Below are 10,463 nucleotides of genomic sequence, written 5' to 3'. Positions count from 1 at the left end.
GGGAGGAGGCGGCTGGCAGTCTGGACCCCTGGGTCTGAGGGAGGAGGTAACTGGGGGCTCGGACCCCTGGGTCTGAGGGAGGACGGGCTGGTGTCTGTCCTCCTGGTCCTGATGGAAAAATGCTCCGGTCTGGCCGCTTGTCCCCCAGGGCTCGTTCCCTGCGAGGTACCCGTGGCGTGGTAACTCCGAGGACGGGGTCCAGTTTCCGCTCGACTACAACTACTCGGCCTTCTTCCTGGTGGACGACGGCACCCACGGCCGCCTGGGCGGGGAGAACCGCTTCCGCCTGCGCTTCGAGTCCTACGTGGCGCAGCAGAAGACGGGCGTGGGAGGTGAGCGGCTTCCTCCCCCGGGGCCGCGGCGCAAGGCTCAGGATCCCTGTGGTCCCGTCTGGTGGAAGTTTGGGGATTGAGGGGCGGAGGAGTTACCTCTGGTCAAGCTCCTTCCCCCACTATTTGCTTTGTCTTTAAAAATCTTTGTCTCGAAATCTAAACTACACGAAAGCGGATGGCTCCGTGCAGTTTTAAGAAACTGAACCCACGTGTGCAGCCAGCACGCAGATCAAGAAACCTATCACCGGCCCCCAGAAGCCTTTTCCTTCCCGCCCCGGGGGTCACCCCGGTCCTGCGTGTGGGGCGGGGAGGGGTTCTGACCGCGCTTCTGCCGCGTGTGAGCAGCATCCTACACCATCTGCACGTTCTTGACTCTGGCTTGCTGCAGTTGACATTATTTCTGTGAGATTCATCCCTATCATTGCACCAGTTGTGGTCCGTAAATAACCCATGGGCCAAAAAAGGAAAAAAAAAAAAAAGCCAGAAAATATTTTGAACTGGATGGTAAGAAATATAGGACCTATGAGCACTTTTGGAATGGAGCTAAAGTGGTATCTAGAGGGAAATTTGTAGATTTAAATGCATATATCAAAAAATGGAAGAAAGTCTGAAAGTCGATGATTTAAGCCTCCAATTAAAGACAAAACAAAACAAAAAACCAGAGGGGCACCTGGCTGGCTCAGTCAGTAGAGCATGTGACTCTTGATCTCCGGGTTGTGAGTTCAAGCCCCACATGGGGTGTAGAGATTACTTAAAAAAATAAACTCTTAAAAAGAAAAGAAAGAGGGGTGCCTGGGTGGCTCAGTCAGTTAAGCTTCTGCCTTTGGCTCAGCTCATGATCTCAGGGCCCTGGGATCAAGCCCCGCATCTGACTCCCTGCTCAGCCGAGAGCCTGCTTCTCCCTCTGCCTCTGTCCCTCCCCCCACTTGTGCTCTGTCTCTCTCTGTCAAATGCTCTCCCTCTCTTTCAAATAAATATATTTTTTAAAAAAGAAAGAAAAAAGGGAAAACACCTCCAAACTCCTTCTACCTGCCCGCTTTCCCCAAGCTGCATTGAATTTATATGTCACTTTCTGATAGGTTAACGTGGTATCTGTTTTTCTATTTATTCAAGGCTGGTCCTTAAGTAAGGTTTGTCAATTTCCTCATAAAAATCTCATACCTTTCTGGATGAATTAATTCCCAGGTAATTTGCCATTTTTATGAAAACATGGATAATCTAGTTTGGAGAAAAGTTTTTTTTCTCAAAAAAAGTGATTTTTGTGTATTTTTTTGTATCAGTTCTCTTACCAGATTCTTATTAATATTTATTTATTTTGAGTGGAGTCTCTCCAATTTTCTGAGAATCTAAGTCATGTTTTCTTCCAAGAGATACCTTTGTCCCTTCCAGCTTAAAAAAAATACTAGTTTGCATTCCAATTTTACTTTCTTGCATCATTACATTAGCTCAAAACTCCTGGATGAGTGTGAATAGAAGTAACGTTGTCTTGTTTGTTATTTTACTGGGAATAGAATTAGTAGAAAACTATCTTACATGATTTTGCTGTTAGGCTTTGGAAATGTCTTTATTGTATTTAGATAGTTTCTTTCTTTCTTTCTCTTTCATTTAAAGATTTTATTTATTTGTTTTTGAGAGAGAGAGAAAGCAGGAGCAGGGAGAGGGGTGAGGGGCTGAGGGAGAAGCAGGCTCCCTGCTGAGCCTCAGGGCACCCGACACGGGGCTCAATGCAGGGGCTCTATGCGGGGGCTTGATGTGGGGCTTGATCCCAGGACCCTGGGATCTTGACCTGAGCTGAAGGCATATGCTTAACCGACTGAGCCACCCAGGTGCCCTCTTTCTTTGGTTTTATTTTTAAGAAATCTCCACACCGTGTGGGGCCCAAACTCACAACCCTGATCCAGAGTCACATGCTCTACCAACTGAGCCAGCCAGGTGCCCCTAAATAGTCCTTTCTAGTCCTTATGTGGCATGTGACTCATGCCATAAATACCTGCTTCATTTGGGAGCCTAGGAGTCCAGGCCCCCAGCCCCTTCCTTCCCTGGGAAGTCAAGTATTACTGTCTTCAAAATCTGATCCTTCCTAACCTGCTCAAAGACAGGACAATTCCCGTGAGCCACAGGACACAGGATTAGGCAGAAGCCAAGTTTGTCCCAGGGATTCATGGGAAATACGGTTCTTTCCCATCCCTGGCAAAGGCTGATGGGAGGTGACCAAGCCCCCGGCTCTCTTCTCCCCAGGGACTGGAATTGACATCCCTGTTCTCCTCCTCTTGATCGATGGTGATGAGAAGATGTTGAAGGTATAGGGTTTAAGTGGGGAGGTGGCTGGGAGCCCTGACTCCTGGCTCCTGAGTCTCAGGGGAGGACAGGGCTGGGGATCTGGACTCCAGGCGGGATGAACGCTTGCTTCCCCTGATCTGACTGCCCCTTTTATCCTGTAGCAGATAGAGAATGCCACCCAGGCTCAGCTCCCCTGCCTCCTGGTGGCTGGGTCCGGGGGAGCTGCAGACTGCCTGGCAGAGATCCTGGAAGACACTCTGGCTCCAGGGAGAGGGGGAAGCAGGCAAGGTGAAGCCCGGGATCGGATTAAGCGTTTCTTCCCCAAAGGGGACCCTGAGGTTCTGCAGGCCCAGGTATGACATTGGGGGCCCAACTCTGAATCCTGAGATGGGAGGGAGCTGGGGACCCAGGTCCCTGGGTCTTGAGAGATGAGGATGCTGAGGTCTTAGAGTCCTGAATCCTAGGGAAGAGGAGAATGGAGGCCCAGACTCATGGATTTGAGGGAGGACAGGCCTGGGGGCCCGGACTCCCAGGTTCTGGGGGTCAAGGGTGCTGGGCATCTAGACTACTAGGTCCTGGAGGGACTGGTTTCCTGTGACTCTGCAGACAGAGTTGGGCTTGGGATGCGGAATTCCGTATTCTGCAGGTGGAGAGGATCATGACCCGGAAGGAGCTGCTGACGGTCTATTCATCTGAGGATGGCCCTGAGGAATTTGAGACCATTGTTTTGAAGGCCCTTGTCAAGGGTAAGCCTTGGACCCCAATTTCTCCTCCTCTCTCAGCTCAACTTTGGACACTTTCTTGGCCTGGGCACTTCATCCATCCTCTCTAAAGTTGGGCTCCTTTTTATGTCTTTTCTTTTTCTTATTGCCCTTGGCAGTGTTTCTTGGGGCTTTGCGTGGTGCTGTTTGGACAGTTTTCCCAAGATACCTTCATTATGTTCCAACATTGTTTTCTTCCTGTTGGATTCATGCGTCCATCCATCTGTACATTGATCTTTCCATCTACCCATTGTTCCATTCATCCCTCATTCTCCCGTCCATCCAATCATCCATTCATCTTGCCTTCTACCCACCCTTCTACCTGTCCATCCACATATCCATTGACAGTTCCATCTGCTCATTCTTCCTTCCATCCATCTTTGATCCATCCGTCCATCCATCCATCCATCCATCCGTCCATCCTTCCATCTATCTACCCACTTGCCCTTTCTTCCTTTCCTACATAGCTCCAATACGTTTTAAGCGCCGAGGGGTAGGGGAGTCAGAGATGAACCAGAGCACCATCTCCCACTGAGGAACTCCTGATATTTTACTACAGGAATGGATGATGAAAACCAAGGTTGGGAGCAGAATGGCCACCTGGTAGAGGCTAGGGATGGGGATCATGTATTCATTCAACAAACATCATCCTAGGCTCCAGAGACTAAAGCAGACCCATTTCTTGCTCTGAAGGACCACAGATCCTACCAGAGTTTTTTTTGACACAACCTTAAGTAAAATTGAAGACCAAAGCGTGGAGGGGGAAACCGCTGTCAGTAAAGAGACAAGGAGGAGGTGCTATTTAAATGGGTCTTGAAGAGCTAGTAGAATCTGGACTTAGTGAGATGAGGAGATAGGATAAATAAATGGTAAGGAGGATGCCTAGAACTCTGGGGAGGAGGGCGGGGAGAGTCGTTTTTGGTGTCAGAAGTTTTACAAGGAAAACACCCACTTGGGTAAAAACTCCCAAGAGGCATTGTGCCAGCCCCAGGTCCCCACCCCAACTGTATCCGTCATGTTTTGTGGTGTGACAGAAAGAGCAATTACTTTTGACTTTGGAGTCAGATGAAGCTGAATTGGAATACCAGTTTGGCCCCTCCCCTCCTGTGTGACCTTGAGAAAGAGACCTCCCGCACTCTGAGCCTTAGTTTCTTTCTCTGAAAAGTGGAGATAACCCGAGCCGCAGGGACAGCTTATGAACAGTGCCTAGTCCCCAGGGATGGGCCAATAAATGGGAGCTCTTTTTTTTTTTCTTTTTTTTAATTAAGTAGGCTCCCCAGCGTGGAGCCCAACATGGGACCTAAACTCATGACCCTGAGATCAAGGTGTGAGCTGAGATCAAGAGTCGGATGTTTAACCGACAGAGCCACCCAGACACCCAGGGAGCTCTTCTTAATAAAATTCCATTTCCTGTGGGGACACATCCCGTAAATAGCAGCGAATGGCAGTCAGTGAGCAAATCTGCTTCACTTCACAGAAGTTAATGCACCAGCCTCTTGGGAGAAAACAGGGCGGCTATGAAATGGGTGGGTTGTGGGGATAGTGTTGTCAGTCTGTTGCCTGCAGAAGTGGCAGCGATCTGCTCTGCTGGGGACATTGGAGCCGGCTGGGCGGGCTCAGTGATAGCAGAGTTGAATGGATGAAGTTTCAGCAGGTGAGGAAGGAAGGGGGGAGGAGATGCATGCTCCTTAAGAGTGTGGCATGAGCCCAGGCACTGTGCCAAGCATTTGGCAGACATTTTGCCCATGATCCTCCATTCCTGCTTGCAGGGGGGTGTGGGGCTGGGCAGAGAGGGTCGGAGGGCTAGAGGGATGGGACTTGGGGATTGATGAGCTGGGGGATGTGAAGGAAAGGGAGGGGCAGGGACAGCACAGGGACAGAGGGAGGGTCTGCCTCGTTGACCGGGTGGACAAAGGGGCCATCCCTGAGATACAGAACCCAGGGAAGGTCGGTTCTGGGGAAAGATGCTGAGCTCCATACGGGACATGGCGAGCGTGACGGATGGGGGGAGGTCCAGGTGATAAATGGGGAGATGTGTTAAGGCAGAATAGAAAGTGAGATATTATAATTTTTTTTCTTGTCTTGAAACTGTGAGGAAATTCAGGGAGATCTATAGAATCTTAGAAAATCCCACTGTGAATTTGCTTCTGGGTTTTGAAAAGAAATAAAGGGGCGCCTGGGTCGGTCAGTCGGTTGAGCATCCGACTCTTGATTTCAGCTTAGGTCTTGATCTCAGGGTCGTGAGTTCAAGCCCTGTGTTGGGTTCCATGTCCAGCGTGGAGCCTGCTTATAAAATATGTATATGAAGTTATGTGGCCCTAGGCATGTGACTGCCTCTGTCTCAACCTGTTTCCTCAGCCACTGGCCTTCGAGGTTCCACTGGCCCAGCTGCAGATTCCTCTCTGTTTGGAGCTCCATCCCACAGTTATTACCGTTAACAATGCTGTAAAGTGGGTACCATGATTATTCCCATTTTACAGATGAGGGAACAGAGGCTCGCAAGGCCCAGGGGCTTTCCTGAAAATACTCCACTGGTATTGCTGGAGCTGGGATTGGAACCCAGGTCTGCCTGCCTCAGAGCCCATTGTTCATCTGCACTCCACTAGATTGCCTAGTCCCGCCACTCCAGTTTTTAGAACAACCAAAATGGCCCTCCTTAGTTTTGGAAATCCATGTGAAGCAAGTGGACGCAGAAGGAAAAATGGCACAGGTGCTCTGGACACCAGTGGTGTCTAGACTTTGCTTGACTTCTCCTTGGAACCTTTGCTGGATGCTTCAGATTCTTCTGGCCCCTCGTTGACCGTACATGTTTGGATCCGTTAATTGTTGTGTCAAAGTTTTAAAGGCCCTTTGCTCTTCCTCGTTCTTTTTAATGACCTCCAGGGCCTTCCGGAGCCCCTCTGCGGTTCGGATATTTTTCCCATCTCATTTTCATTTCTCTGTCTTCTCACAAATACGCGTATGTTTCTAGGAAATCAGAGTGACTCACATTTGCCGTCCCTTGCTGTGTTTGCCTGCACGCAGACCTTGGCTCAGGCCGCTCCTGCTGCCTTGGAAGTTTCTTTTCTCATCTTAGATGCACACCTCCAAATCCTGCCCATCTTTCAAAGCCCTACCTCCATGCCCGTCCTCTAGGAGGCCCCCTTGGATCACTCCATACCTCTGTGAGTGTAGCCTCCCCTAATCACATTCTGTGCCCACCTCCGAGGGCACCAATCCCTTGGAGGGTAGTTACATGGTTTCTGAACACATTTCTCTGGAAGGATTCCCTTCAAGGCGGGGGCTGCATCCAGTTTCTTTCTCCATCCCTCCCACTGCCTGGTCCATAATTACGTCAGTAAATGTGAAATGGATACCTGATTGCCTTTCCTTCTTCTTGAGGACTCTAGAACGCTGGTCTGCCCTCTGCCCTGAGCTTAATGACCTTATGCTCGCAATAGCCTGACTTCTTAAAGACCCCAGACGCTACCCAACAACTCCCCCTTTATATGGGGTTTAAATGTCCCGTATCTCCCACTGAAGCAAAACAGACATTCATCTGAAATTCCTACCCCCCCCACCCCCACCCCCGACTTCTCGCGCCCTTTCCCTTTCACCCTTTCAGCTTGTGGGAGCTCGGAAGCTTCAGCTTACCTGGACGAGCTGCGTTTGGCTGTGGCGTGGAACCGCGTGGACATTGCGCAGAGTGAACTCTTCCGGGGGGACATTGAATGGCGGGTGAGGGGGCAGGGCCGGGCGGGCTGTGGATCCTGACAAGGGGGACGCGTTCTCCTCCCTGCCTGACTTCTTCCACATCTGGCTCGGTCTTCCATTCTTGTCCAGCATTCTCTTAATTGTCCATCTCTTCCCATCTCGTCTGCCCTCTCCCCATCCATCCATTCACCCACCCGTCACTCGTAGCTCTGTACCCCATCTCTTGTCCTTCACGTCTGACCTCACCTGGCCTTCTGTCTCTGTCATCTCTTCCTGCCAGTCCGTCCACCTGGAAGCCTCCCTCATGGACGCCCTCCTGAATGACCGGCCCGAGTTCGTGCGCTTGCTCATCTCCCATGGTCTCAGCGTGGGCCACTTCCTGACCCCGACGCGCCTGACCCAGCTTTACAGCGCAGCGCCCTCCAGCTCGCTCATCCGCAGCCTTTTGGACCAGGTGTCCCATGGCGCAGGCACCAAAAGTCCAGTCCTTAAATCCTCTGCGGAGCCCCGACCCCCTGACGTGGGGCAGGTGCTGCGGATGCTGCTGGGGGAGATGTGCGCGCCGAGGTACAGCGCTGGGGGCGCCGAGGATCCCCACCAGGGAGAAGGCTGCAGGGAGAGCGTAAGGACTAGGCCCGCGAGCCTGGGGGTGGGAGGTGGGGGGAAGCACTGAAGGATCTCGGGGCAGGCCTGGGAACGGGGTGTGCGCCCGGACGGGGGTGGGTGGGGGGGGGAGCTGATGGTTTGGGCGGAGTCAGGGGCCAGTCCTCACCACCCCCTCAACTTGCCTGCAGGTGGGTCTGCTCTCGGACAGGGCCCCCTCTGATCTCATGCTGGACGCCATCCTCGGGCAGGCCCCCTGGAGTGACTTGCTCCTCTGGGCGCTGCTACTGAACAGAGCTCAGATGGCCTTGTACTTCTGGGAGATGGTGAGTGCTGGTTTGATCTCTGAATCTACTTTCTTCTACACCCCTGTCCTTTATCCCTACTGAACCCCAGTGCCTGAGCAGTAAGAGTCCCTGACCCTGACGTCACTCCGACCCCCACCCCGGCCTCTGTTCCTGATCTATGACTCCAGCTGCTGCTTCTCCTTCCCATCCCCCAATATCATGCGGTTCTCCTAACTCATGTCTTGTGTAAGCAATGTATATTGGGTATTTTCCCTTGTTCATACATGAGAACCAGTCTCATTCTTTTGGAATGGTTACCTATATGAGGAAGTTAGACGTTATCCTGTAACTGATGGGGAGTCATTTAAACATAGTTACACTTGTAGGGGCGCCTGGGTGGCTGTTGTTAAGCATCTGCCTTCGGCTCAGGTCATGACCCCAGGGTCCTGGGATCGAGCCCCGCATCGGGCTCCCTGCTCGGCGGGAAGCCTGCTTCTCCCTCTCCCACTCCCTCTGCTCGTGTTCCCTCTCTCGCTGTCTCTCTCTGTCAAATAAATAAATAATATCTTTAAAAAAAATAAACATAGTTACACTGTACACTAGAGGCAAGGACATCGGCTAAGAAGGTAGATCTGGAGGCCTCCAGGCAGCCAAGGTTGGGGCCTGGACTAAACACATGGGATGGAGGTGTTGGGACATATTTGGGAAGTTTGAGAAGAAAAAAAGTCATAGGATTTGAATAGGATCTAAGACAGAACCTATTTTTATGCCATAGAAATATCTTGACAGGGGGCTGCCTGGGTGGCTCAGCGTCTGCCTTCGGCTCAGGTCATGACCCCAGGGTCCTGGGATCGAGCCCCGCGTCGGGCTCCCTGCTCAGTGGGGAGTCTGCTTCTCCCTCTCCTGCTCTTGCACTCTCTCTGTCCCTCTCAAATAAATAAATAAAATCTTTTTAAAAAACAGAAAAGAAATATCTTGACAGGACTTCTTCCGCCTTGGGTTGTTTTTAGCTCCTCAAGTCATGGGTTAAATATAGACTATTTTTCATTGAGACAAAATTCATATAACATAAAATTCACCATTTAAACCACTGAATATTGTACAATTTAGTAGTCTTTAGCACACTTACAGTGTTGTGCAAACTCTGTCTAGTTCCAGAACATTTTCATCATCCCAAAAAGGAAACCTTGTACCCATTTAGCACTCACTCCGCATTCCCTCCTTCCCCAGCCCCTGGCGATGACTAATCTGCTCCCCATCCCTATGGACTTGCCTATTCTGGATGTTTTATAAAAATAGAATTGTCTCATATGTGGCCCTTTGTACTTGATTTCTTACGCTTAACTTAGTGTTTTCATGGGTCATCCAAGTTGTAGCATGAAACTGTGCTTCATTCCATTTTGTTACTAAATCATATTCCATTGTATTGGTATGCCAAGCTTTGTCTATCCATTCATCTCTTGATGTCACATGGGTTGTTTGGACTTTCTGGCTATTGTGAATAACAGTGCTATGAATATTGGTGTACAAATATCTGCTTGAGTCCCTGCTTTCAGTTGTTTTGGGTACACATCGAGGAATGGAATTGCTGGATCATGTAACAATTTTATGTTTAAGTTGTTGAGGAACTGCCATACTGTTTTCCACAGTGGCCACACCATTTTACATTCTCACCAGCAATGCACAAGGGTTCCAGTTTCTCCACATGTCCACTAACACTTGTTATTTTCTATTTGTTTGTTTTAATAATTTAATAATTGCCATCCTAATGTGGTTTTTATCTGTGTTTCCTTAATGATTGGTAATATGGAGCACCTTTTCATGTACTTATTGACCATCTGTATATCTTTCAAGATATACATCTTGATGTATATCTTCCTTTCATTTTATCCATGATTTCCTTTAGCTCTTTGAACATATGTATGTCTGTTTAGGTCCTTTGCCTTTTTTTTTGAGAGAGAGATTGAGTGAGTAAGTGGGGAGGGGCCGAGGGAGAGGGAGAGAGAGAATCTTAAGTGGGCTCCACACCCAGCAACTCGGAGCTCGATCTCATGACTCTGAGATCATGACCTGAGCTGAAATCAAGAGCCAGACGCTTAACCGACTGAACTACCAAGGCGCTGCAAAACTTCTTCTTCTTCTTTTTTTTTTTTTTTAAGAGAGGGAGAAGGGGGGTTACAGAGGGAAAGGGGAGAGAATGTTAAGCAGGCTCCACACCCAGCATGGAGCCCAATGAGGGGCTTGATCTCACAACCCTGGGATCATGACCTGGGCAGAAATCAAGAGTCAGACACTTAACCGACTGAGGCACCCAGGTGCCTCCCTTTGCCCATTTTTAAAATTGGTTTGTCTTGTTTTTTTGTGGTTGAATTGTATGAGTTCTTTATATGCTCTGGATATTGATCCCTTATCAGGTATGTGATTTGCAGATCTTTTCTCCCTTGCTGTGGGTTGTCTTTTCACTCAGTTCATAGTGCCCTTTGATTCATGAAAGTTTTAAATTTTGA

General features: G+C 49.7%; 1 protein-coding gene across 8 annotated transcripts in view; it reads left to right on the top strand.

Annotated features, from left to right (window-relative positions):
- Positions 1 to 10,463, top strand: part of TRPM4 (transient receptor potential cation channel subfamily M member 4) — a 34,948-nt gene that overhangs the window by 5,823 nt on the left and 18,662 nt on the right. For 4 of the 8 annotated variants that reach the window (XR_012376406.1, XM_073886721.1, XM_025849877.2 and 1 more), the window contains 7 exons: positions 149 to 332; positions 2,571 to 2,632; positions 2,774 to 2,965; positions 3,259 to 3,358; positions 6,978 to 7,090; positions 7,347 to 7,688; positions 7,861 to 7,995. Coding sequence is in view for 7 of the 8 variants with exons in the window: in XM_073886721.1 (XP_073742822.1) it covers positions 149 to 332; positions 2,571 to 2,632; positions 2,774 to 2,965; positions 3,259 to 3,358; positions 6,978 to 7,090; positions 7,347 to 7,688; positions 7,861 to 7,995 (1,128 nt within the window). In the remaining variant the exon portion in view is untranslated. Of the gene's footprint in view, positions 1 to 148; positions 333 to 2,570; positions 2,633 to 2,773; positions 2,966 to 3,258; positions 3,359 to 6,977; positions 7,091 to 7,346; positions 7,689 to 7,860; positions 7,996 to 10,463 lie in introns of those variants that run through there. The other 4 variants (XM_073886720.1, XM_073886723.1, XM_073886724.1 and 1 more) reach the window with 4 other exon arrangements.

Source organism: Callorhinus ursinus, unplaced genomic scaffold (assembly GCF_003265705.2).
Source record: "Callorhinus ursinus isolate GAN/ISIS: 27379988/994484 unplaced genomic scaffold, GSC_fseal_2.0 scaffold71, whole genome shotgun sequence".
NCBI classification, from domain to species: Eukaryota; Metazoa; Chordata; class Mammalia; order Carnivora; family Otariidae; genus Callorhinus; species Callorhinus ursinus.
Note: the sequence above shows the minus strand (reverse complement) of the source record. Positions and strands in the feature narration are given on the sequence as shown.